The sequence below is a fragment of the Cnephaeus nilssonii genome, assembly GCF_951640355.1.
Source record: "Cnephaeus nilssonii genome assembly, chromosome: 15".
NCBI lineage: Eukaryota > Metazoa > Chordata > Mammalia > Chiroptera > Vespertilionidae > Cnephaeus > Cnephaeus nilssonii.
In genome coordinates this window covers 42,236,151-42,264,090 of record NC_137086.1, presented here as the reverse complement: position 1 = coordinate 42,264,090, position 27,940 = coordinate 42,236,151, and the positions used below count along the sequence as shown (strand labels likewise).

The 27,940-nt window shown below is 47.2% G+C and overlaps 1 protein-coding gene across 1 annotated transcript in view; it reads left to right on the top strand.

Annotated features, from left to right (window-relative positions):
- TGFA (transforming growth factor alpha) overlaps positions 1-27,940 on the top strand; it is a 98,992-nt gene that overhangs the window by 12,985 nt on the left and 58,067 nt on the right. The window contains exon 2 of the mRNA XM_079791859.1: positions 18,240-18,293. Coding sequence (XP_079647985.1) covers positions 18,240-18,293 — 54 coding nt within the window. The remainder of the gene's footprint in view (positions 1-18,239; positions 18,294-27,940) is intronic.

Here is a 27,940-nt window from a genome sequence, read left to right as displayed (position 1 = left end):
TAATCTCCCCTTAATTGGTTTGCTTAACTTGGATCACCTCCACTGAAGTGCCCCTCAATTTCCCCCCCTCCCCACCAATAGTGACTGCTTGGTAGTTAAAAGCCCATCCTGCTGGCCCATGGGGGAGGAAATGCTGATGTTTTAGGGAGCCAGGAAACTAAATTATCTCCTGAGGTTTAAATACACAGATAGTAGCTCCTTATAAAAATTGCGTTGTTCTCAGAGCTGAGTGCCTGCCTGTGTTTTCTGCACACTGCCCCACAGGCTTTCTTGATCTTCACTTGCGTCACCTAATATCTAGTGACCCACTATCAAACATTTCTTCCTTGATTGATGCTCTTAGTTGTAACATTCAGCTGGAGAAAGAAAGGTTTAACCTTTTGGAACAGAACAGTCCCTTTGGGTCAAAATTCCTTCGTCTTTCCAGCTTGCAACTCAGAACCCAAGGAACCAGAATTGCAAGGAGCTATTGAGTGATGACAAGGAAAAGACTTGGGTGAAATGAGCCTGCTCTTTCCCAGCAGAAAAGAAAATAAATGTGCTTAATCCCTCCTAGATGGGCTTCACCCGCTAATCAGGGAACAACGCTTTCCAGCTGTTTGCTCTTCTCCTCTGAGAGGAGGTGCCTGAAGCGGGGACAGGGTTCTGCTCCCGTGGTCACTGTTCCCAGGCCAAGGGTGGAGACGGCCTGTCTGAGAGTCAGCTCCCTCTGCAGAGAGCCCACAGGCCTGCCCTGCAGATGGGCAGTTTATCTGAGTTCCCAGCCTTGAGAAGTGAACCAGAGAGGGGTGTGGGTACGTTTGTTATGCCAGAAAATGGGATATGATACGTGCCTTCCATGGAATATACCATTACCCAAGGCAGGTACCAGCTGCCCTTGTGATTGGGAGAGACAGTCAACCCCTCTCTCCTGTGTGCATGGTCTTCACCCCTGAGGCCTACACAGCCCAGAGCCCGGCTCTGGCTCAGCCAGGAATGCCCTCTGGGGGCTGTGATGTCATCTGACTCCACTGCGAGCTGAGCCCAGCCAATGTGGGTGAACGGCCTCACTGTTTGGCCTTGAAGATAACAGTCATTAACTTCTGTGAAAAAGCATGTTTAGGCTCCCAATGGAAAGCATTAAAGAAATCTGGGTTGTTCTGAACTACCCACCTACATACTGTCCTTGGTTTTCTCCACTTTAGCCTCTTTCATAAATGGTTCCGTCATTGTTTTCACCTGGGCTGTGTAACACCTGATGAGCTAGCTATTCCCAGAGGCTTCACAGCAGACATTTTCTGAAAATCTGGGGCTTTGTTTATATAAAAGCCTTTGGCTTTGAGGAGGCGAAGAAATTGGTAGAAATAGCTATTGATATTCTTGGATTCTACCTCCTTTATGCTGGGGGAAAAGGAATCCACTTTGATTTTGTCGTCATACCAACGGTGCTTCTGGATGGCCTCTTGCTCCGTTGACAGTAATTGTGTGTGAGAGTGTGTGCGTTTCATGTAGAGGTTTCATTTCCTACTTCATGGGCCTTTTCTTTTTCTTGCCCCTATTCTCAACTTCTGCAGTGCCTTGCACAAAACCTAACACTGAGTGGTTGACAAATACGTTTTTATTAATGACAAATAATTTACCCCCAGTTTCTCTCTTCACTTTTCTCTTCCTCCTCCTCCTCCCACCCTCATTTCCAAAACTTCATTGACGTAACAACAGATATTACAGGAGCATAAATGGGAAATGGTTCCACTATCTAGGTCAACTGTGATTACTTGGAAGTGGCTGTTCAGAAGGATTTAAGGCTGCACCTGTGGGAATAGTGCTGTGATCAATTAGTAATGTCTGCTGCGGGCTGAGTTTGGATGGGATGATACATGTGCATTGTATTTGATTCATGCTGGAGATGGTAGGACACTTAATGAGAAAATATATGTGTTTTCAAGGAAATGGTTGAAAATGGTACGTACCACTTATGTCACTTACATTTCATGCCCTTTTAACACACTACTCTGATTTTTAAAAGGTGTTCCATAAACCTAATACCATAACCATGGAAGTGGTATGGAGTCCTGTTAGGCAGGATTAGCATCCCAGCAAGGCAAGAAGCCTCTGAGGGTGTGGACTGGTATGTCCTGTCATCATTCAGGACACGGGTGTTTGCCTCCCTTCAAAGTAAGAAGCAGAAAACCACAGCTAATGCTGGGTGACGAAGCTCTGTGGTGACTCAAGTCAGCCAGTCTGGGGCCCTTGTTGAGTTATCAGCAAGAGTGTTCTGGCTGCCTCCTGATTCACAAGGAACACTGACTTCTACCCGTCCTCGAGGGAAGGACTCCTTTCCCAAGAGGATACGTGGCATGTTGAATGCTCAGCTGAGTGGCCAACTTAGTATCATTACACCTGCATCAGTGAGGGCCACTGTCTGTCCAGTTCTCTCCCACAGACATATGGGGTGGGGGGTGGAGGGGGGTAGGAGGGGGGAGGGGGGCCTCTGAGGAAACTAGAGAGCTGGGCTGTGCCCGCAGGCGCATAAGAGGTTGCTGCAGAGGCAGGGCATTTAGTGCAGAGAAACCTGGAGCAGAGAATAGCCTCTGAGTCTGTACATTTGCAACATGCGCATGTTCTGGTCCCAAGTCCGCACAGAGCCTGTTCGCTTTGCTCCTTGTGTGTCTCCCGGGTGTGTCTGGGGTTACCTTAGACTGAGATTCTTAGGACCTGCCTGGAGATGACCCGGGAAAGGACCTTCATTTTAGCCTGTGGCATCCCAGAGGATCTCAGGGATAGTGGGCAAACCCTGGAAGGGATTTTATTAAAAGCTCTTTAGAGAAGTTTGAGATCATCAGGACCAAGATAAGACTGTGTGGATTTGACCCTTGTGGGCATTCAGCCTGCTAAAGGATTTCTCTAGGCCTGTGTTCTGGTATGTTTATTCATTTGTTTGCTTTTTTAATTTTTTGGGAGAGGAGAGTGGTCAGGAAAGGTTTTTGAAGCCGTTGATGTTTGAACTGGCCTTGGGAGTTGATGAAGGCCTGGGAAGGTGAGGAGAAGGCAGGGGAGTGGTAGAGATGAAGATGGGGTAAAGAGAGCATGTCCCTGAGGAACAGGACCAAAGTGCGCCTCCCATGTTCAGTCCTCCCAAGTTCAGTGAGTCTTGTCAGCTCTGATTATGTTATCTTCTACATCCAACCACTTCTCACATCCTTCCCCACTGCCCCTCATCTTTCACCTGGACTTCTGCAGTAGTCTCATCTTCACTCTTTCCACTTCCAGTTTTGCCTCTGGCAAGGCCTCGTCTGTTCTCAGTACCCTGAGTGAACCCTTTGAACATATTGCTCCTCTGCTCAAAACCTTCCAGTAGCTGCTCAGCCTAGAATAAAATCCATTCCTAGTGCTCCCCGTGAGAGAAGTCTGCATCTCTCCAGCCTCATTTCCCACCACTGTCCTGCTCCAGCCACGCCAGCCTTCTTGTTCTTCTTTGAACAGGCTAAGCTCACTCCATCACAGGACCTTTGCACTTGCTGTTTCTTTACCTTTGGATGCTTTCCCCCAGGTATTTGCAGGACTGGTTCCCTACATTTATCCAGGTCTCTGTTAGTTGTCACCAGTTCAGAAAGAACATCTACAATGACTCTATTGGTCTAGACACACACACACACACACACACACACACACACACACACACACACATTTCCAGTGTCTGCATTATTTCTTGGAGATCTGACATCACACACAAGTGTTCATAGTGTCTTATTCCAGAATAAAGAACCTAGATTCCACAAAGTCCTTGTAAAGTTTTGCTGCTCAGATATTGTCTTCTTTGGTTCACAATCCCTAGACATCTCTGGGCAGGTTTGACACAAAAAGGAACTGAATTTATTTAACGAGTACTGTTGAGAGCTGTCTTTGTGTCAGGCACTGTTTGGGCACCGAGAAGAATACAGCAAACCAGAAAACACCACCTCTCGCTCTCCCCCCACTTGATCCCAAAAGGACAGAACATAAACAAACAAACATACGATAAAATGTCAGGTTGTGACAGAGCTGGGGATGGGGAGTGAGCCGCTTGCTTCGTTACCTTGCTCATAGGTTTTCATAGAAGGATGATGTGGAACACTTTTAACAGCCTCCAGTGATGTTCTGTCCCTTTCCTGCCTGCAGTGTAAGAAAGAAGGGAGAGGAGAATGGGAAAGTCTCTAACTGTAGCTTCGTTTTGTTATGATAAAGGCTGTGCTTGACACCTACTGGGGCGCATACTCTCAGATGCAGCTGGAAGGTCAAGAAACTGGATGAAACCATCTTTCTAGCAACTCTCATATTCTGCTCCCTCAGCCTCAGAGCTGACGGTGGGTGACAACAGATTGAAAAGTGTATTTGTAACTTGTCCTTCTCTGAGAGACAGCACATCTAGGAAAAGTCATCTGTATTATTTTATTTATTTTATTTTATTTGAAATATATTCTTATTAATTTCAGAGAGGAAGGAAGAAGGATAGAGAGATAGAAACATAAACGATGAGAAAGAATCATTGATTGGCTGCCTCCTACATGATCGGGAATCAAGCCCACGACCCGGGCATGTGCCCTGACCTGGAATGGAGCCGTGACCTCCTGGTTCATAAGTCAGTGCTCAACCACTGGGAAACATCATCTATTTTACATGAGGGGCCACAGAAGCAAGGCCAGTTGCCCTGGAACCGGGTCCTGGGTTTCCTTGATTGTTTCAGAGGCTGCTTAGACTCCAGGCTGTGCCTGTCAACCTCTCTGCTGGAAGACTTCTTTTGAAGACCTCTCACCCATTATTTCTCCCTTCCCTCCCCTCCAGTCCCATACCCTGCCTTCTCCCCTGCCTGTTTTCACAGGGAACGTGATTGTCCCCTGCTTTCTCTCATCGGACATGCTCCCTGTTTGAGAGGGAGACGGCAGCCCAGTCAGATCAGCCACTGACAAAGCTGGCCATTGCCTCTCCTGGGAGCCACTGTCAACGTTCAGTGAGCACATCCCTACAACACATTTCACAACAGAGGAGAGATCAGTGTGCTCCTTGTACTTACTAGTAAGTTTTCAGCTGGCCAGGATTCACAGTGATGGCAAAGGCTGGTCAGGAATTCAGCTCTGTTGTCTGTCTTTATACCCGGCCAAGCTGATGAGGCAGTGATGATGCCCAGAGCCGTGGGCTCCATGGAAGGCTGCACAGTGTCTCCTCTGTCTTTCCAGAAAAGTCCAACCCAAGCTGCTTGTGCCAGCTTGGCCTTCCTAGGAGAAGGACGTTGTACTTGGACTTAGGGAAACAGTAAGACTAGACAATTTAGAATGTGGAGAAAATAATATGGCTTCATAGGGTTGTAATTGTTATCAGCTAGGGGTTTTTAATAGACATTTTTAGAGAAATTTCAGGTTTATAGAAAAATTTAGTGAGAAGTACAGAGTTCCTATATACTTCCTATCCACCCCCACACAATTCCCCTTATTATTAACATCTTGCGTTAGTGTGGTACATTTGCAACAATTGATGGGTCATTATTGGTGCATTATTATTAACTAAAAGTAATGTTTTTTAACTAGAGTTAAGTGTGAACTAAAGCCCCTAGTTTACATTAGGGTCTATTCTTTGCATTGTGCATTCTATGAGTTTTGACGAATGCAAAATGACCTGTATCCACCATTGTAGTGTCATACAGAACAGTTTCACTGCCCTTACAACCCCCGGCATTTCCCCTAAAGGATAACCTTTTTCCCTCCCTTGTTCCAAGCCCCTGGAAACCACGGATCTTTTTACTGTCTTTTCCAGAATGTCATATAATTGGAATCACACAGTCTCAGTCCATAGATTTTTATGAGTAGTTTCTTTCACTTAGTAATATGCATTTAAGGTTTCTCCATGTCTTTTTATGGCTTCATAGCTCACTTCTTTTCATTGCTGTGTAGTACTCCATTGTCTGGATGTGCCACAGTTTATCCACTCACCTATAGAAGGTTACTTCCAAGTTTGGGCAATTATGAGTGCAGGTTTTCTGTGGACATAAGTTTTCAATCATTTGAATAAATACCAAGGAGCTCAGTTGCTGGGCCATATGGTAAGACTGTGGTTAGTGTTGTAAGAAACCACCAAACTGCCCTCCAAGAGGCTGTACCATTTTATCAGCTGATTTTGGTTTCTACACCACTCTCGTTGAGATGAGCCTGGTTTTCCTAAACAGTGCTTCAATAATACACTGAATGCTAGTAATCTAACACCCTCTTCTCACTGCACCCCTGCCTGGGACTTAAACGTGCAGGGCTGCCACCCACATTCTTCTTTCTGTCGTCCTCCTATTCTTGCTAGAGCTAAACCATGCTGGCAGAAAACTTCCTCTTTTCCTGCTCCTTCTGCTCTTTTGCTTCTCATCTCTACCTGTCTTCAAAGAAGCAAATAGGTACAGGAGCAGAGTTGGTGGTGGTGGGGGGGGGGGGGAGGAGGGGACCCACTCCCATTTCCCTGTAAGAGCTACTGTGTCTTCCCTGGATTTTTGTCTTCCTTTAAGATGCTTTAAGTTGACACCACTAAAAGGAATCTGATGCTCTCTGCCCCAACACTGTGGTGCCTGTCCCTTACTGGTTTGCGTCAGTCCACAACGAGACTCTCCCCATACAACTAAGTGCTTTGGCGGCATTCATGATCAGCTTTGCTACAGAGGTCAGAAGAACTCGCGTTGCTCTGAGGGAAATACATCAGGGGCCTAAAATCAGGCAGGTGGCCCAAGAGAGAGTCAGTTCCCTCCCTCTCGGGGCTCCTGGGAGTCTGTCTGGCACCTCATGACTGTAAAACACGGGGAGTGGGTTTGTTTGTGGCTTGTCGGTCTTGTTACTTTATAGGTGGGCTTTGTATTGTGCAACCCAAATACTTTAGGTTAATATAGAGACAGACAGACAGACAGACAGACAGATGAACATAAGAAGAGAGGGAATTACTGAATGGGGAAGGGAGCATCCCAGTTAACTGAGGGCAGGCTGATCACCATGGTTACTCTACAACAGCGGTAGGGAACGTCTGGCCCGTGGGCCACATAAAGCCCATGAAATCATTTGGTCTGACTCTGCCAAGGGATTAGGGGTGAGTTAATCAAATGTTTGGCCAAGTACAGCAGGCTGGTTTTTAAGTTGATAGTTTTGTATGGCCCGTGAATGATGTTGTAAATACTCAAATGGCCCTTGGCAGAGAAAAGATTTCCCACCCCTGCTCTACAAGCTTCCCCGAGACCTTTTGCCAGGCTCTGATGAGTGGCCCTGCTGTTGATGTGACTGCCAGCTTGTTCCGTTTCCCCTGAGTTTGGGGTGCTTCTGCCCATTCATTCGGAGGCTGAATGGCCTGCGGTTGAAGAGACTTTCCCTGTTGGGGTCCAGAATTTCTTAACCGAGTGCACTATTAGCATCTTATTCAGGACAAAGTCCTGTGCATTACAGCAATTTAGCATTCCAGCTCTCACCCACTACATACCAGGAGTGCCCCTGAGTCATTGTGACAACCAAAAACTACCCTCAAAAAAACTACCCTCACCGGTTTCCAGGTGCTCCCTCGGAGGCAGTGCCCGCAGTGCCTCTCCTGTCAGGGCTCAGGGAGGTCAGTCTGAGCACCTCCTGCCCACTGCTCATCCAGGCCCTTTCAGCAGCTGGTACCTGCACTTGTCACTCAGGCCCTTTCTCACCCACTCTCTCCTCCTCTTCCTCCTCCTCGCCCTCTTCTTCCTCTTCCTCCTCCTCCACCTCCTCTTTCTCTTCCTTCTCCTCTTCCTCCTGCCCCTCACGTCCAGGGCCCAAGAAAAAGAACATAGACACTGTCCCAGTTGGCAGCATGATGTGGGTTGAGAAATGTGGGGTTATCAGAACTTCACGGTGTTTTCCCCTTAACTCTCAAAAATCTGGAGTTCTGGAAACTTGTCTCCTCTGCTTGGACCTTGCTTGTCAATCAGCGGTCCTGATCTAGTCAAATGAGTTCTCCACAGGGGTGTTCTGTGGCCACCCCGGAAGACACAGATCACAGGGGAAGCCTGACAGTGGTGATCAGCACTGGGGCATCACTGTCCCCTCTGCCCCCCCACCCTCCACAGGCTGGTTCCACATTGATCTGAAATTCTGCCAAGTCACACAGGTATTTATCTTAGCCCAAACCCCAAATTTTACAGTGCCTTCTGCAGAGTGGCTCCGGGGCTGTCCTGAGTGGAAAGGTAGGAAGGGCTGAGTTTGTCATTACTAAGCTATTCACATGGAGGAAGTGGGGCAGAAGTCAAAGATTGCTTATTTTTTACCTCCTCCCTGCTCGTAGCCTACTTCCAAGCCACTTGTAGTAAGTGATGTTTACATATGGCCTTGATGGGGCTGAAGGATTCGCCTGGCTCGGTTGGTTCTGCTGAGAAGCTAATGCTGCTGGTCTGAGGTCCGCACAGACAAAGCCCCTGCTGACCAGAGGATGGGAATTCTGGGGCCACCACAAGCCAGGGGAAGCTGAGATGCGGCCAATGGGCCTCCCTGGACGGGGAATGGCTTGCACCATGCAGTGGGCTCTTCCAGACCTGGCATTTGATTCCTGAATTTCCTGGCAGCCAGGTCTCCACTCACTGGTTCACAGTACTGAGGGGCCTGGGCCCTGCAGATAGAGCCATTGTGTCTACTGCTTTATCCTGACCTATCTTCAGTACATTTCCCTCCCCTTCTTTCCTCCGGGACTCAGGGAGTGTCCAGCATAGTCCCTTCCACAGACACCTTAATGCCTCAACTCTATGTCAGCTGGAACAGGATTTCAGAGCGCCTCGGGTTGGCACAGCTTCTTGCGACCTCGGAGCTCAGCGCTGGTACAGCCTGTTGGTGATTCAGTGGCCAGGGAACTCCAGCTAGCCAGGGATACTTGCCCTGCCGCTCTGCCACCTCTGGACGGGGGCCCTCAGCCCGCCAGCGCAGGAGCAGGCCTTGCGGAAGAGGAAGTTTGACTCAGGACCCAGCCCGTAGTCTTTGATAAGGCATTAACTCTGCTGGAGATATGACTGCTGCCTCTGAACAAAAAGGGTGTAGCATAGATGTGGGGGGATAAGATCAGTCACCAGGCCTTCCTCACCCAGAGGAGATGTCCGTGCATCCTGGTTAACTGTTTGATTGGAAGAGATAATTTGCCCCTGTATGCTCTTTGCATTATTGGCAGGGTCCTTTCAGACCACCAGATCAGCAGACTGCAGTGTTCTGTATGGCTTTTAAGTGGGTGGGGAGTTGGGGAGAATGGCGAGGAGAGGTGTATTGTATCACCTTCTGGTCCTTAGAAACAAAGGTATCTCAACAAGGCAGCACCCACCTCCTCCTGCGAGGGTCTCCGAGGCTTTTTTATTTAGTCATTTATTTTTTTTACACACTTTCCTGGAAGTCAAAAGAACACATGTCATCTTCTTTTACAGCTGCAACACTTCTCTGATGCATGTGGTGTCGGTCCTTGGCATTAATTAGGCTCTCGACTCCAAAGAACTGAAAGCATTTTATAAATATTCTCATTTGCCCCTTGAAGTGGGGAGAGGAAGATAGTAATTGGTTCTCCTGAATCAATGATGGAAAATGAGGTCTGGGCTGAGAGGGACAGGGAAGACCCCTGTGAGTGACGGGAGAGGGCTGTGCACCGGCCCTGTTGCTGACAGGGGTCAGGAGGTGAAAGGTGAGAATGCTACCTGCTGGAGTGGTCAGCAGGGTGTATGGAGGACATGGGGGAGGAGCTGGGCCTGGAAGACTGGATAGAAGTGAGGTCAGGGCAGCAGGAAGGTTTTCTAGGCATGAAAAAACTAGTGAGTGTATTTAGGAGACCTGAGCCAGGTACACACATTTGGGTGGATAGTCACAGAACACAAGTTAGTGTGTTTGCTTCAGTTGTATCTCCTCATCTGGATTGTAAACCTGTGGCAAGCCCTGCCTTTGCCTGAGGAGCCCCTGAAGATGTAGTGCTCAGCAAACACTGGCTGGCTGGCCAACCTGCAGCTCCAAGCCATTCAATGAGCTCTACACCCCTTATCACACCCTCTGTCTTCCCCTGATTAGGGTCCGAGGTGCAGGTCTTTCTGTTTTCTCATAAATTTTCAGGCGGGCCTACAAAATGAGTTAAGGATATAAAAAGAAAAAAACATTTCAGGGGTCATCTTATCAGTGACGAAACAACTGAGGATCATCTTGGCATGCGGTTCAGCAGCTGCACCCCCAGCTCAGAAGGAGGGCACTTCCCCACACTCCCAGACCCTCTCTCCATGTTAGCGAGACTAGTTAACATCATTGTTGAAACAGAAGACGCATTTTAACTCACCACCCATCTGAATGGTGGTGCAGCCCGACATTTGTAATGGAGTTCTATGTAAATGGTTTCCAAGAATTGGAAGGATTCGTTTCCATGGGACAAGTGCGCTGCAGACGTGAGAGAAGGAACTGTTAGTCCTTTGCTATCTCAGCAGCACCTAGAACTGTGTCTGCCATGTGGTGGGTGCTCAGTGAGCACCTGTTGAATGAATGAATGCCAGGGTTCAAGTGTTCTTCATTTCCACTGAAATCAGAATAAGAACCAAGACTTAGAGCTTAGAGCTGTGTGGGGTCTAGGATAGATGTGAGGAGTGAATTACCAAGGATCAGCTGGGTTTTTTTATTCCCCATGTGCACACTTTCAATATCCACCCCCTCCAACTCTGTGACCTCTTAGAGAAATTCAGCTCCAGGTATCAAAAACCTAACTAGGTAGGTGTGAGGGTAGATATGAGTAAGGCATGGTTCCTGACCACACTAGAGGTCAGATGTGAAAACTTTTGAACTACAAGGCAAATCAAATAAGGACTTCTCTGAAGAAATGATTATTTCTGATGTTTGAGTAAAGCTTTGAGAGGCAAATTTGATATCTATGGGTAGAGGGAGCAGCCTGCCAACTTGAGAGATCGGCACAATACATATTCATGGTAACTCTCTATAATAGCAGCTACCATGTGTGTGCCACTCAACATACTACACGTTTCTCATGTGTCCCCTCACTTCATCTTTAACCCTGTGCAGGAGCTGGATAGCTTTCTCTTTTTTACAGTGAAGGAAACCAAGGCTCAGGCAGTGAAGCAAATATCACACAGCTGCAAGGACTTGTCAGGTCCCTAGTGGTGTGAACCCAAGGCACCAAGCTCTGAGTGAGGGCAAGTCATGTGCAGGGAAAGGGGGCAGTGCCTGATGGGAGTGGTGGGAAGAGCAGGTGAAAATGGGTTTTAGGACCCGGACCTGCACCTTAAATCTCTGCTCGGGACTTGGACTGGGTTCTGAGAGCAGGAAGCCCATAGGGGGGGTTAGAGGAAAGGGGTGCTATGGTCCAGCGAGTGCTTCAGGAAGGTCTCTCTGGCAGCAGGAGCAAAGTACAAAAAGCTGTTGGCAGGAAAATCAGTTAGACAGCTATTGCGATAGCCAAGGAGAGATGATGAGGCCTGAACTGGGGCAGCGGCAGCAGATGCAGGGGATGGATGAGATGGACAATGAGGAGGCAGGTTGTGTAGGAGGCTTTGACTTGGATACCAGGTAAAGGAGAGGGAGGGATGGATGATGTCTGTTGGGCCTTCAGCCCCGCCCAGAAGTGAAGAGGAGGAGGTGGAACAGGTCAGGGGATGAGACCAAATGAAGTTATTTTTAAACACATGGTTTGAGGGCCAGGCCTCTGAAGAGTGGTCAGGGTTGGAGATGGTGCTTGGGGCAGGGGAGCAGAGGCAGTGCCTATGGGAACGGGGGAGCTCTGTGCTGCTTTTGATACCCCATATTCATCTGCCTTTGCTGTGGTACGGAAGATTCCACTTCTCCCTGACTTTTGTGTACTCCATTTCACTTCATTTAATCCTTGCAGTAGCTGTATGAGGAGGTGTCATCCTTATGTACTCGGTATGAGGACACCGAGTTGAGCAAGATTGGATAACATAGCGAAGGTCTCACAAGAAAAGAGTGGCAGAGTCAGGATTGGAACCCAGGTCTGATGTCAAGGCTCCTTTCTGCTCTGCCATAACAGACCCTGAGTCAGAATTAGAAAATGGTAGAGGGTTGCAGTGTGGACACCCACCTGTTTATTTCTTCCACCTCCCTGATCCTAATGGTTCATGCTGAAAACTTTGGTTTTTCCTAGCCACAGAGATATTGAGATGGAAATGGAAAATACCTATGAGCATTCAGGTAGCACTGGCTTGTTTTCCATGATGTCATAAGGCCTTAGCCTCACCAAGTTGGACTTTGCTGCCTATGGCCACCCCATTAGGAAGGGCAGCTGAGGGCCCCGAACGCACTGGCCCAAGTGCATTCCCTCAGAGATGGTGAGCTTGCAATATATCGCAAGCCAAAATTAAGACCGCATTGTGCTCGCTTCAGCAGCATATATACTAAAATTGGAAGACTGTGTGGAAAATGTAGAGATGGAACATAGTACTTTTAGGTTCAGATTTAGGACCTCTTCCGTCTTCTGATATCTGATGTAAAGTCATCATGCTAAACTGAAAGACAAAATTACCATCAACTGAGCACACTCATTGAGACAAACACACATGACCTTCTTATTGTCTGATCCTTTTTCAAGGCAAGGGGTCCACCTTACAAAGAGTTGGAAGGAGGCCAGTGGAGGTGCTCCTTGCTGGTGCTCTGTGTGCTAGATGGTTCTGTCTCTCTCTGCCTTCCTCTCTCTCTAAAAATATAAAGAACCTGTGAGTGAGAGAGGTGAAGTGACTTGCTAAAGGTGACACCATTCATGGATGACCCTAGTCTCTGGGCTCCCCTTTAGCTATGTTCCCCATGTCATAGGACATACATGGATTATGTCCAGGAGAGAAGAGGAGGAGGTGGTCTTTTCTAGCATTTCTGTGTTCTTTGCTATACTTCACAGGACAAGCAGAAACAAAGTAAAGCCAGCTGGGCCCTGTAATATGAGCCTGCAATGTCTGCCACTTACAAGCTGGGTGACCTTGGGCCAGTCACTTCATCGCCTGTACCTCCACTTGCTTACCTCTAAAATGGGAGCATAATGGTACCTACATCTTAGGACTTGCTTAAAGTATTGAATAAGATGATGCAGGGCACATAGTAAGTAGTCAAGCAAATGTTGCTGCTCTTATTATTATTAATGCCATTAAGCCACAATGGCAATCCTATGACTGAATGATGTGAGGAGGGAGCTCAGGACACCAATCAGGCTCTGGTGGTCTTCCCTCCGCCGCCCGCCACTGGCCTAGAACTGTGTCCCGGGTTAACTTGTCCCATGCCACAGCTGTGTTTGGGCGCAGGGGTCGGGACCTCGCTTGTGTGGTTTGGAACCGAAAGCTGCCCCTCCCTCCATAGTTGGTTTCTTTGCTCCGTGCGAAAAGATCTGCCACCTGAAACACAACGCTAATCTTTTCAAATAATGCCTCGATAAGACTCTCTCCTTGGGTAGCAGGGTCCAACCTGTGTTTTGAAAGCAGTGTTCCAGATGCTGGGATGGTGAAAGAAAGAGCCCTCTGTCCAGCGCCCGTCTGCCCAAGGTGACTCATTCCTGTGTCACATGTTTCTAAACTCTCCTTGCCATCCCCAGAGTTTTCCTAATCCCGTCCGGCCAGTTCCGCCACAAATTCCTCTGCAGCTTTGCCTGACATCGTCTGAACTGAGTGTCACTCGAGTCTGTGAGCTGGGGCAAATGTGAAGTGTCACCTCCTCCAAAAGCAACCATGGCCTGCCTGAGGGCTGGCCTCCCGGTGCTGGGGCGATGGAGGATGCCGGGGCTGCTTTCTGCATTTATGGATATTGTCACGAGGGCGGGCTTGTGGTCTCCTGGGCTCCCCCCTGCTCCTACAACCATTCTTCTTAATCAGTTCTTACCCTGCAACCAGCATCTTCACCAGGCTGTCAAAACCTCTTGCATTTAAAAAATCCTGTTAAAGCCCTAAAACGTTGCAGTTTCTGCTAGGCAGTTAAAATTCGGCCATGTTTGCAGATAAAATTTAATGTTGGGATGTAATTCATGAGGGAAGAGGCCTTAAAACCTGTACCAGCAGGTCCTGGGTTCCATGTGACCCATTTACACATATGTTCATGCCCATGTGGCTGCTCCAGGGGTATCCCCTGTGGACCGCATGCTGAGCTGCAGGATTCTTGCCTTCTAGGGACCACCAACCACTACCTGAGCTCCTCGCTCTGTCCCTCATGACCCCAAAGCATGGTAGGAGAGGAAGGGGGGATCCTAGCTGCCCCCCAAACACCCACACTCCTTTCTGCACCTCTCTTACCTGACTCTGCTCCTCCTGCCTGCATTCGTTCTTTACCCATATGCCTTTCCTCACCACCTCCTCTAACTCGAGGGCATCCTTCATCCAAAGGACCTGCTGCAACCTCTCTCCATCCTCCCCACATCTCTCTGACACCAAAACCATACCTTCACCCCCTATGTAGAAAACCTGGCATGGGGGACCCCAAAATGGAAGAGGTGTGGAGCTCTTGATTTTCTCGGAGGACAGCTAGCTGACCAGCACAGTGGAGTAGGTAAGAGCCTGGAAGCAAACACGGGCTGTGACAGAGGCCAGAGCCGGGCATGGTCCACTCTGCTGTGTGAGCCAGCACCAGAGCTGAGTGTCCACAGAGGAGACAGCCACCAGGCTGACAAGTGGGAAAGGATGGAGGGTGTCGCATGCTGAAGGCACAGCCCAGGTGCCCATCCCGTGTGTGAGTGAGTGGCTGCCCAGAGGGGTTGGGGGAGGGCTCCCTGCTTTGTGGTCCAGGGGAGATGGGGGCCCAGCACCTCTCAACAGCATTTCCCATTGACGCACCTGTGAGTGGGTTTCACGATGGCTCCATTATGTGTACTCACGAGATTAATAGACTCCCCTCTCCCGACATTCTTTCTGCTGGAAATTCTTACTGCCTTTCTAACAGCTGAGTTATAAGCATTGCAGCCCTCGTCTTTCCTGGAGGGCAGGTCTGGTTCCCACTCTCCGTGGGGTGGGGGTGATCAGCCTTTCATAAGGCTTTCCTTCCGTTGTGTGTGGTTTTCCCCTCACCAATCTCTCACCTTTTTTTTTTTAAGTCCATAATCCAGGGATTCCCCTCTTTGGAACTATTTAAACAGAAATGGGATGCTGGCAGGAGCCACTTAAAAGGATTCCTGCCCCAGAAGGAGGCTGCCTGGGTGGCCTGTGGCAGGAGAGGTCCAGCTTTGAAACTCAAGCGAGAGGTGCCCGTGGCTTCGGGCCACAAGCCTCTGTCTGAACTGTGCCTTGTCTCCCTGGAGTCAGTGGGCGTGGCAGCTGTCCCAGGGCTGCGCTATCCCCACACAGGTGCTCCGGGGAAGGATTTCCTGAGTCTCTGATGAGCCTCAGAAGCCACATGTTTCTGGAAGGCCTTCACAGAGCCAGGCTTTCCAAGCACAACCAGGGGTGCCGGCAGTCTGGACACCTGGGCCTACACAGATTGGCAGTCAGGGGTCTGGACGTTCACACCCTTGCCCCTCAGGAGACCTTGCTCACAGAGGGGGGATTGGAGGCTGTGGAAATTCCCAAGAGGCAATGGATGTGCCCTCCAGAAGAGAGGGCTCCAGCTTCGATGCTAGACCTGCTGAATCTGTGGTTTGGACTCATTCTGGAGGCTGTAACTGGTGAATACATACCTACCAATGTGTCGTGACACACTATGATCGGAAGGACTATTGTGTGTGTGTGTGTGGTAATTAAACTCTGTCTTGGGCATAGGAATTGGACAGACCTGAGTTTGAATTGGGCTGCAGGAGCTTGGGCACATTTCTTAACCTCTCTAAGCCTCAGTTTCCTTGTCTGTAAAACCACTTGTTTCCACATGCTGGACCAGAAGGCTGGGGGCTGGGAGGTGCCTGTATTGTGGGTTATTCTGAGGACCCCAAAAGACAACCCATGTAAAAGTGCTGGGTGGGAACTGGCACATGCCCACTAAGTGGTACACACCCACTTGAGAAGTGAAAGACGTGACCCTCCTTTTTTGGTCTGGGACCTTCTTAGGGAGCTCACCACGTGGTGAAGGGAAGCAGAGGCCTCACCTTCCATCGCAGCCTTAGCTGGGTTGTGCCTCAATCAAGATTATAGAGAGAAGCCCGGAGCACTAAGAAGCTGCTTTCCATGGAACTAGTCTTCTCACATTGCTCAAATTAGGAATCAAAACCCAGCGTCTTTCACCTGTGGAACAAGGTGGGTTTGCAGACTCTGATTAGTTCCCAAAACACCTACGTCACAGCTCCCGGAGGAGGAGCAGAGGGGGCAAGTAACGTGCCCCAAGGCTGAGGGGCGGCCCTTCCCCAGCCCTGGAGAGTGAGTGATGTTTCTGCTCTGTCCTGGCTGCAGTTGGACGATATTTGCTTTCTTGTCTTGGTTTTGCTTACGCAGAGGTCGACGTGGAGCTCAGGAACTGGACTTTCGCTGACTTACGGAATATGGGCCCAGGGAGGGAAGTGGCAGGATAATTCATCCGTTCAGGGACAGTTTGTGACTGGCCGGTGGCACTTCTTGCAGAGAGGTATGCCAAGCATCCCCGTGTTGTTATGCTACCACAGGTTCACTGGCTGGCTTTGGCCCTTGAGTGGTTTGTGGCAGTGCCAGCAAAGTCAGTGTGACAGGTCCCAGCTGACAGTGTGGAACCACTAAGACCTCTGGCTCTGGCGGGAAAGCCTCACTTCAGCGCTTGGTGTGTGGATTACAAACTGAGCCTTTTACCTATGTCCAGGGAACCTAGGGGCTGTGCTTCCAAAAGTAGTGTCTATTGAGCAGCACAAAACAATTGCATGGGGAAGACAGGATGATTTTACTCATTTTCTCTTCTTGCCCCCAGCCCCCTGGCTCCAGCCCAAATAGCTGGCCCAGGAGAGTTGTGAGCATGACTGCTCTTTCTGTTCCAAACGTGTTTCTCCACTGAGAGTCAAGGCTTCTTTGTCTACCCCCGAGTGGAAGAGGAATACAGACCCCACATGCATGGCGGGGTTTGCCCTGGTCCCGTGCAGCGGAGGGGTCACAGTGAAGAACTGAGCTTGTTTTCTGCATGACTTGACTCATCTGCCTTCCAGGCTAACCTCTCGGTGGCCCGGACTCTGCGTGGCCGCCGTGGCATCTTTTGCATTTCAGTTTTAGGAAGTCATTGTAACTCAGTTCATGCTGATTGCATAACGCGTAAGAGGTTCCTTTTTCATTGGAAATTGCTGCAGTGTTTCCAGAAACCTCTGCTACTGTAACGTCTGGGCACCCAAGGTCATCCGTTGACAGGGGTGGCTTCATGGGCATGTGACTTGTGTAGCCGCAGAGTCTCACGCTCAGATGGGCCCTGGGCAAGAGGTTGATGCTGCGGCTGCGGTCTTGAAATTCTTGATAGTTTTACCTTTAAATTGGTATCTCATAAGTGAAGTCCAGTGGGACAATGGAGTGTGCACAGGGGCATGTGATTCCACCTCCTGCTTCCCCTGGTTGGATATGGACGCAAAAATGGTCGAGGTTAGGTGCATGCAGCCACGGCATCTCGGGACAGGGCTTGGTGGCAGCTGTCCTCATGATGATCAGTGGATGACTAGATAGGCATGAGCCTCTCCCCTACCCCTGATTTAGGTACCTAATACATCCTGGTGCAGGGGTTGTAATACCCTTGGGGGTCACCTGTCCACCTCTGGTTGGGGCACCTGGCCCTTAGAAAGAAGAAACAACTGACTAGACTTTCGTGCCTCTTCCGGGTCACTGCATATCCATCCAGATGCTGCTGGAAGGGATACTGCCAGTCGGTGGTCGCACGTGCCCTTGCATGCTCTGTCGCTGGGGCCCCTGTGCCTGTGAGGGGCTCTGCTCACCTTGCAGTTATCCCCATACTTCAAAGACAGAAGTGACATGTAGCAAATAGAAAATATCATGACATGCACAACAATGTACTTGATGCCACTGAACTCTACACTTTAAATGGTTAAAGTAGTAAATTTTATATATTTTTTGCTACAATAAAAATATTTATATGGTATAAACAAAAACAAGAAACATCATGACAGGTGGAGAGAGAGAGACCATGGAAGAAAGGAAAAAGCTTTCTGTTTAGTACTTTTAATGGCACAGTGTTCCTGCTCTTGGAACAAGGGTCCGCATTTTTATTTCGCACTGAGCCCCCTAAATGATGTAGCCAAGCCTGCCTGTGGCCAACTTGCAAAACTACCCAGTCTTTACCTTTTCAGAAAGAATCCTGCCCTCAAATCCTGAAAGCCATGTGCTGCTGAGCTGACTCTCACCTCTCTCTCTTCTCCCCCCACAGGTCTTGTGTTGGCTGTGTGTCAGGCCCTGGAGAACACTACATCTGCCTTGAGTGGTGAGTCCTGTCCCCTCAGCCCCTTGGTGTGGGATGGCACATGGGGGATGGGAAGGGAGCAGACGTTGGCCCGTTTGTGGAGCCTGAACTCTAAGCTTCCCTCTGGGGCTCCTGCTGCTGTGCTCACGCCCAGCGGTGCCCTGAGCGCTCTCTGCTTGGCCTCCCGTGGGCCAAGATTGTGCTACTGGGTGATCTGAGGGAGCTATTTGCTCGCTCAGGGCTCACCCCCTCCCATCTCTCTGTTCAGACAACCAGTGTGGGCAGGGGTGCTGGAAACAGCCTGCAGGCCCTGAGAACTTGAAACTAGCTCATCTAATAATCCATCTAAAGAAGAGCCCAGATTCCTGAGCCCTTGTGTCTGCCTCCGCCTGGTGATCTTTGTTTAGTTATGCTCTGGTTTGTCTTTTGACATTTGTAGTCACATTTTCATTTTAAAGACCCTGGAGAAACAGACTGAAAAGTTCGGGAAATGGAGGAGGCAAACCACTCATGGTCAGAGTGCTGCAGAAGCATCCCCGTTACATTCACACATCACTTTTGTCCATATGCACTAACAGTGAGGCATAGTGGGGAGACTATTTTGATTCCTGCTATTTTAAACTCAAGGTTTGGAAGTGTGTGCTTTTCCATGTTTTGAGAAAGTTCTAAATTTTATCCTTTTAAAATACATGATGTCCCATTAAAATGGACATGTGTAATTGAATTAAGTATTCCTCATTAGATAGTTATGTTGCCTTCAGTTCAAGTTATGATGCTACATTTTCATGCCTAGAAGCTTTTTCCTTATTTTGTATACTTTCCTTAGGATATATCTTTAGGAGCAAGAATAAATATATTTATGATCCTTGGCACAAATGGCCAAGCCACTCTCCAAGTGAATTTGAGCTGATTTTTATACCAGTAATGAGTCTGCCAGTTTCACAGTTCCCTCATCCCATCTGTTACTGCAGTGACCCCCTGACCTGTCTGTGTCTCCCTAGTTATTTCAGGTCAATGTCAGGGTGTGTGTGTGTGTGTGTGTGTGTGTGTGTGTGTGTGTGTGTTACCCTTGGCTAATTCAATATGTAAAACCATTTTTAATGTTTACTAAGGAAACATTCATACTAGAAGAAGAGAAGTGGTAGTGAAATCAATCCCCAGATACCCATCACCCGGCTTCAACCATTAGCATCACTCTGCCACTTTTCTTTCATCTATTCTCCCATCTTTTTTATTTTTCCCTTTGCTGGGATATTTTAAAGCAAAGCCCACTTATGAATATTACTTTAACAGATAAGGACTTTTTAGAACAAAGCCACAGTCCATTACACCACAAAAGCAACAGTGATTCTTTTTTGTTGGATTCTTAAATATGGAGGGTAGATGACGATGCTTTCAATTTTGTGACACTTCATTTAATTTGCATTTCCTTTCATGGTTTCATATTTTGCTTTCTACGTATATTTACCTTTGTAAAACATGCTCATTTATATACTGCGTGACTGACTTTCACGTCTGAATCCCTCCTAACCTCTTATACTCTGGATGTCGGCGGGCTCATTTACCGAATCCCAGACTATCTATCCACTCAGGTGTAAAGATGGGTCGTTTTAGGACAGAAGTGACAAGGGCTTAACCCATGGTGTAAATATGCAGGTCTCTGCACTCTAAGCGTTGACAGGAATGAGAAACAATAGTGGATATAAGAAGGGTTTGATACATTCCTGAATGAGTGCTGGAGCAGGACTGGAGGCATACTCGGGATCAAGCTCAAACACTTCGATGGAGCAGCAGGATGAGAAAATTGCAAACTCCATATGCCAATCAAGGATGGTACCTGAGCTTAAAGCAATAGAGGCTGATCCCATGTGGCTTTCTTGTAATTCTTGTGGGGAAAATTCCATGTTCTTATTACTTGACAGTTAACCTTGGCTTGTCTTATTGAGGTTTCATTTGATTTCTTCCAGTCTTCCTCTCTTTTAGATCCCCAAATGTGCAGGGTAGATTATACCAGAGGAATAGGAAACTGACATTATTGTCATCAATAAATGCTTCTCAGACATCTGCTTTGGGTGGGACTTGGAGGGATGCATGCCTTGCGCTGGAGGTCAGGAATCCTGGGAGATGGGCCCAGCTGGTCTCAGTTTTACCAAGTCCCAGAGCAAGTTATTATTCTGGCTCCTATTTGGATCTTAGTTTCCTCATTTGTTGGACTTGAATCAGGAATGGCCTGTAAAATTTTTCACATTCTAATGAATTGGTGGAGACTACTTGGAAAGCTTTGTTGAGAAGGATTATTAGGCTACCTTTAGGCTGTTAGGAAATATAGTGGTGATCATAGGCAATGCCTGCCTTGGACCCAAGGTAGGGAAGTGATAGTGTGACTGTCATGTATTTAATTCTCTTGAAACCAGATGCTATTTTACACTCAGGTTTCAAGACTCTCTTTCCAACTATACAATCCTTCTCTGTCCTTGTCCTCAAAGGGCCCACCATACAGGTGAAAAGACAGCATGGGCACCCATGAGAGCCTCATAATGACCTAAGGCTACACAGGAGTGACATCAATAGTCTGGGGGTTAGGACAAAAAATTTTATCTGGTTGGTTGTCAATTCATAAAGCATGCAGAGAAACATTAGCTGGAGGCAGGGTGAGGGTGACAGCACCTACAGCTGAGAACATCTGTCACACCCTCTGAGGAAGGAGTTATGACCTATCTTCAAAAAGCACCTTTTAATGTCCCTTAAAAGGGACAGAATGCACCCGGTTAAGTTGTTGGGTGGCTCCTTGCTTAACCCTCCTAAATGTTGCACAGTGCTCAGGCTGCCCATCTGGTTCTCGTGTTTTCCTGAGACTCACTCTAATGACTGAGGGGTGTGGTGAGGGCCTCGCTCAGGCACCTGGGAGCCAGGCTCCAGGCTTCCCTCTGCTATCTGCCTTGCATGATCACGGTACTCAGGGTGGTTCTTTAAACCTCTGAACTACTGCTCCTTCCTCTAGCCTGTGTCTAATCCACCCACATGGAATCGGGGAGTGTTTGAAGGCTTGCTTAATTTAGTGTCAGTGGTGGTGATGAAAGAACATGGAAAATTCACAGTGGTGTCACTCATGGGGAAGGTCACCATTAGCAGCTTGCTTGAGGAGGTGGTAGTCAGATTTTGATGGTGACATTAGGCTTAACTATGTTGAGAGGGCGAGTTTGGGCTGGAGGTGCACAGAGGGAGGGCAAAGCAGATGATAGGAAAAAGTCTTGGAAGGTGTTACTTGTTGGGGAAACAGGTAGAACATGGGTCAGACAGCAAGCCAGGGATCTGTTTATTGCTCACCTTGCCAAACAAAAGCTTCTCAGAATGCAAACTGCTTCCCCATTCCATTATCTGGAGTTTTCCCATGTAGAGCTGCAGTCCTTCTAAAATTAGAAGGCTCACGTGTTCTACCCAGGTACAGGGTGCACTGATCCAAATGGGACTTTAGCACAAGAGACTTGGTGTGTCTTAGTTTGGGAATAAAAGCATATATGTCTGTGTGTGCCGGGACTCGCTTCCATGCTTATAGGAATGTAGAGCCTCAGAGAAGGAGGGACTCTCCTTTCTGCTCTAGGATTTATCCTTGTCATCCAATTCCTCATTTTAGCTTCCTTTTTTTCCCAATATGTTTTTATTGATTTCAGAAAGAGGAAGGGAGAGGGAGAGAGGGATAAAAACAACAATAATGAGATAGAAGCTACACAGTTATCATTGATCGGCTGCCTCCTGCACACCCCTTACTGGGGATCGAGCCCACAACCTAGGCATGTACTCTGGCCGGGAATCGAACCATGACCTCCTGGTTCATGGGTCGATGCTCAACCACTGAGCCACACTGGCTGGGCTACCTTCCACTTTTTGCAAAGGAAACTGTGCTGGGTCAGATGGAAGGTTGCTCAGGGTAGTAGACAGGCCAGAGGATATGGAATCAGGGACCATAGTTCTGACTCACTAGCTGGGTGACCTTAGTGTAGCCCTCTTAAATCGCCCTGCATCTCGGTTCTCCCATCAACAAGATTAAGGAGTGGCATTAAGGCATTGTCTTTTCAAACTGTGAGTCACGAAGTCACTTTAGTGGGTCATGACCAACTTTTTTTATGAGATTGAATAGCTTAGGATAGAGAATTTGGAAGTGCATTATTTGAAGAAAGGACCAGTATTGTATCATGAGACTTTTGTTTTCATTATTGATGGATTCCTATATTGACATTCTGCATCATTTTATTTGTAGGAGCTGTACCCATATTACAACTTTATAATTTCCAGATTTTATTTCTTTAGTGAAGGAACTTACACACTTGCAGAGTAAGTGCCATAATCCTTCTAGACCTGTATATTTTCACACACACATACCACACACACACACACACACACACACACACACACACCTGGTCTCTAGTTCTTATTTATTCCTAATTTCACAGTTATTTTAATCTATTCACCTTTATCAAGAAAGTCTTCCCAAACACTCAACTTATAATAGAAACCACAGCTCTTTCCTTATGAAAAGACATTTCATTCGTTTATGTAATAAGTAATTAAATTACGTAAATACAATAATGAGTGCAACTAACAAGCAGGCTTGGAGATAAACACAAATGTCCTTTGGTAAATATACAGCTTAACGGGTAAAAACAGAAATGGGCTAGAAAACTAGAGTAGCCAACTAACTGAGCTAAGGGTCTAGATGTTTTAGCAAAGGAGAGGGTGGAGTGGGTGAAGCAGAGGCTTGGTTTAGTCAGGCCCAGTGAAGAGAGCATCCACCATCTTTGAAAGAAGCACAAAAGTGACACAACTCCATGATTTTTAAAAAAAAAAAACCTAGGCCTATTAAAGCCTTACTGTTCTCCCACCTCTTAGTGATTTTTACATTTATTTAGTGCACATTAATCAAGTACCACCTCATACCAGGCGTTGTGCTAGGCTCTGGAGATACACATGAGGATTACAAATGAGGCCCACCATCACAGGGCTTAGGGTCCAATTGCTAATGTTGGTGATTTTTATATACCAAAGTCAATCATAAACATAGGCAAAGTCCTGATCTACCAAGATGGGTTTCTTTGAAGAAAAGACCTACTTCTACTATATTCAGACTTCCCATTTTTAATCCAAGTGCCAAACTGTTTACTTTTCATTCTCTTTGTTACATTGCATCTTACTCTGTTTGGCCCATGGTGCTGGGCTGTCTTTCCAGCTGATCCATCACTCTTCTGGTCGCGGTGGTCCATTCGTGACGTTGGCAAAGAGGGTATCTCTGCCAGGAACGTTGTGCTGCAAGAGCAGAACCCAACAGGTTCTACCTAACAGGGGGTTGGTTTTAAGGAGTCAGCCTAACAGGGGGTTGGTTTTAAGGAGTCAGCCCTTAGAGAATCCACGGCACTGCTGAGCTGCCTGCCCACGGGGAGTGCAGGAGCCAGGTGACCGCTCAGATCTCCACTGCGGCAGTTTGTGGCCATGTACTCCATACCTACCATAAAGATAACACCAACTCATTTCACTTTGGTGCCTCTTAGCTCAGAGTCTCGAGGGAGAATCCGATTGGTTTGTCTTCCTTGGTTAGTGGTCACCCAGCAACTGTGGCAGGGTTGGGAGGAGAAGGCTGCAGGGTAGCAAGGTGCCAAAGCGCAGTGTGGGACTTGGGCAGGGCAGAATCCCTTATCAGACCTGGAGGAGGCAACGACCAGCCTCCCTATTCCAGGCTGATTCTTTGAATCACTCATTCCATCACATATTTATTGAGCACTTACTATATACCAGGCTCTGATCACAATAGAAAAAGGGCCTTTTCTCAAGGACCTTCTAATCCCCTAAGAAAGATAGACATATTATGTTTTAATACATCAAATCAGCATATTTTTGAGAATGTCCATATTGAATGGTAGTGCGTGTGAGGTAAGATGGCTACGTATATCACTAATGGGTATAGGTAGTGTTTTCTGAGAAAACAGTTAAGAATATAGCCCAGAAATCTGCCCTTTCAGTCCTCAACCACATTTTGCTCAGCCCGATGGGGAGAAGCTGAGGTACACACCCTGATAGGCTGAGGTGCCTTCTCCTGAAGGCAGCAGCCCTTCCCTGTCCCCGGAGCTCTCGCTCCTCCTCAGCTGGACAGTGCTGGGTTCTGGGAGGCTATGAAATGTCTGTGTTCCAGGACTGACTTTCCAGCATTCACTCCGGAGCTTGGTAATGAGAATCACAAACCTCAGAACGTGGGCCATCACCTGAAAGCATCCTCTTTCCTGTCAGCCTTGCTGTGATGAAAGGGAGGCTTTGGGGTAAAGGCATCAGCTTTGTTATCTGAGAGCCCAAGCCAAGTTTGAGGATCACCTTGGAGTGTCTGGTTATTTACTAATAAGGGACCTGTAGCTATTTTAATCCAGCCAGGCTCTGGTGTCCTCCTTAGCAGGCTCAGCACCTGTTTGATTTACGGATTCATTCTTAGCTTTCCTGTCTTGAAAGTTATGGCCCAGATTTCTTTCCTGTCTTCAAAGTTATGGTCCAACTCTCTTATCAGAATGTGTAATGGAATATGACTTCACACATCTGGCCATTTTATTACCAGGTAGCATTGACTAAAATATTTCCTAAATACCAAAACACCCTAGTGTTAAACAAGGGCGGGGGGCGGGGAGGGGGGAGAAGTTGAAACAGACAGGAGGGCCTGTTCCACTCACATGCCAGTGCCATGCGGCCTGGGTTCAGAACACTTTTCTTCCCCGTTGTCACTTAGCGACCAGGCTAGGAATCCTTTTTTTCTGGGCCTGTTTTCATCCTGACTTTTGGGAGCTTGGGATAGAGTGAAATCTCTCTCTCTGCCTTACACAGTAGGTCTAGAAAGGTACTTTGGGAATCTTGAAAATAGAAGGTATTAGATCCTCTATGAAATCTGCTACAGGGGAATCTTCCTGGTGCTCCGTAGCACGACAAATGGAAAAAATAATCATGAATCATGTAAAACAGTCCACAGAGCCCCTATAAAATTCTGGGTCTAGCAGGCTTTCCACTTGATGTGCTGTTAAATAAGTACAGCCCAGCACAGGGAAGGGCTCTGGAAAGCTAGATGCACATCTAACCAAATGATAACCAGATTGTAGTTGTCAGTGGAGGCCATTTCCCAAGGACTGAACCCTAGGCCAGCACTTCCCAACCTTTTTCAGAGTCAAGACCAAATTTGAACATCAACAGTGTTTGAGGTCTCTCAGATAGTCATTGTGCCTTTCGCATTAAATTAAATAATTAACGTGACATACAAAAGCTGCTATGAGAACTCAGTAACACTTTAAAATAATTTTGTATTTTATTGACCACAATAGAATCCGAATAGTAATATCTGAGCTAGAATTTATAATACTCTCACTTTATACTGGGTACTGTTCTATATATCCTCATTTAATTCCTACAACTCTAAGAAAAAAGTAATATTATTAACCCCATTTTACAGTTGACAAAACGGCAGCAAGAGAAGTTAAGTAACGTATGGCGGAGCTGGGGTTTGATCCCAGTTAACTACAGAGGTCTAAGCACTTCACCTCTTGTGCTTTTAAAAATACACACATAAATCTCATTCCGACCACAGACATTATTTGAGGGGACATTTACACCTTGCACTATTAAGTAACTGTGATTCTCTTCTTTCCCCTTCCACAAAACAGATTGGGAACTGCACTTCCTTGGGTTTTTAATCCTCCCTGCCACTAAAAATTAGACATATATCTTAAAGCAAAGTATGAGCATGTGTGTACGTGTATGCATGTACATATGTGAGCATTCCTGTGTGTACATGTGTGTATATATAATCTCTAATTTTATGTTCTTAACACGAAACTGTGGAATCTTCTTTTATACATTTATTCTTCCACCCATCAAAGACTGACTCCATTCCTACAACGTGCGGAGTAGCAGGGGAGCGACTAAGACATCGTTCCTGCCCTTGAGAAGCTCACCATCTCAGAGCAGAACTGTCTGGCTAACAAATAATCACACTCTTGTGTAGCTTGCCTGCTGTCAGGTGCTGTGGGAGGGGCAGAGGGAACCCAAATTAGGTCCTTGGGAGGCATCAGGGAAGGCTTCTCAGATGCGGTGACTTTTGAACTGAGTTTCGGAGGCTGAGGTGAAGTTAAGCAGGCCGGCTTTGGGGGAGAGGATGTGCCTGTAGGGGTAGAGAGGTGAGGCTGGAAAAAAGCAGCAGCTGGCTGAGGAAGCCTGTGCATGGACGTTGTTCTGAAGTGTATACACCATTATTATTGTGAATGTTTTGCCTACATCTAGTCACAGGTAGGTGCTTCCTAAAAAAAATCTTTTCATAGATTTCTGTGAAATGGCTGTGTTACTAGGCTTATGAACCACAGAGGATTAAGCCGAAAGGGCTCCAAGTCACAAAATCCACGTAGATAATTACACGGCCCTCCCACTCTTTCGCTTTATTATGTGCAGTGTTCCCCGTTTGCCAGCTGCCTTGGGTATATATCCAGTGGGGGGTGGTTTCTAGGTTAGAAATTCTCACATTATTCTCAGAGCTTCTGCTTTACTTGATTTCAGCTTCTCATTAGCAGGTGAGGGAATTGTGCCTTTTTTATCTATTTAAATTTGGCTTGATGGAAAGGTGCCTAAAAATAAAATCATTAGAATCTGATAGCACAGTAGTTACAGTAGAGTTTAGAGCCAGGTGGCCTGGGTTCAAGTCTTAACTGTGCCCTTTGGGGGCTGTGACCCTCGGTAAGTTACTTACCCACTCCGTGCCTCGGTTTCCCCATCTGTGAAGTGGAGTTAACAATAGAGCCTACCTCATAGGGTCATTGTTCAGATTAAACAAGATGACATATGTAAAGTGCTTGAATAGTGTCCGGTGCACAGTAGGTTCTATTTGTAAGATTTACAAAGAGAGAGAGAAAGCAGGAACACACATGTAAGAAATAGTATCTGAAATACCAAGATGGCCTGAGCCAGTTGGTGGCAAGGATATGATTGACGTTTAAAGACAGAAAGGGCTGTGACAGAGTAGGCCGTATAACTCAGTGCTCAAGGGCCTGCATGTCCTTGAAACTTAAAGAGTGGCTCAGAGGACGTCCCACTCTGCCTATCAGGAAGCCGAGTCATGAAATGTGCTACTATAGCCGATGCAAAAAAATGAAGCTTGTCTTTTAGAATTACTGTACCCAAAGCAGAGCAGACATAGTGGAATGTTGTGCTCTATTCTAAGCAATGAGATTTAGGAGGAACAGAGAGCAATTGGAGAGAACCACAGTGTGGAAAGGCTGAAAGCCAGTTGAGGCCCAGAGGGCAGAAAAGGAAGAGGGGAAGCACAGAGAATCCCAAAGAAGAAGAATCCAAACAGGCCCACACCCAGACATATAATTAAAATGCCAAAAATTAAAGACAAAGAGAATCTTAAAGGCAACAAGAGAAAAGAAAACTGTTACCTACAAAGGAGTTCCCATAAGGCTGACACCTGATTTCTCATCAGGAACTTTACAGGCCAGAAGGGAATGGCATGAAGTATTCAAGGTAATGGAAAGCAAGGATCTGAGACCAAGATTACTATATCCAGCAAGGCTATCATTCAAAATAGATGGTCAAATAAAGAGCTTTCCAGACCAAAAAAAAAAAAAAAAAAAAAAAAGGCTAAAGGAGTACATCAC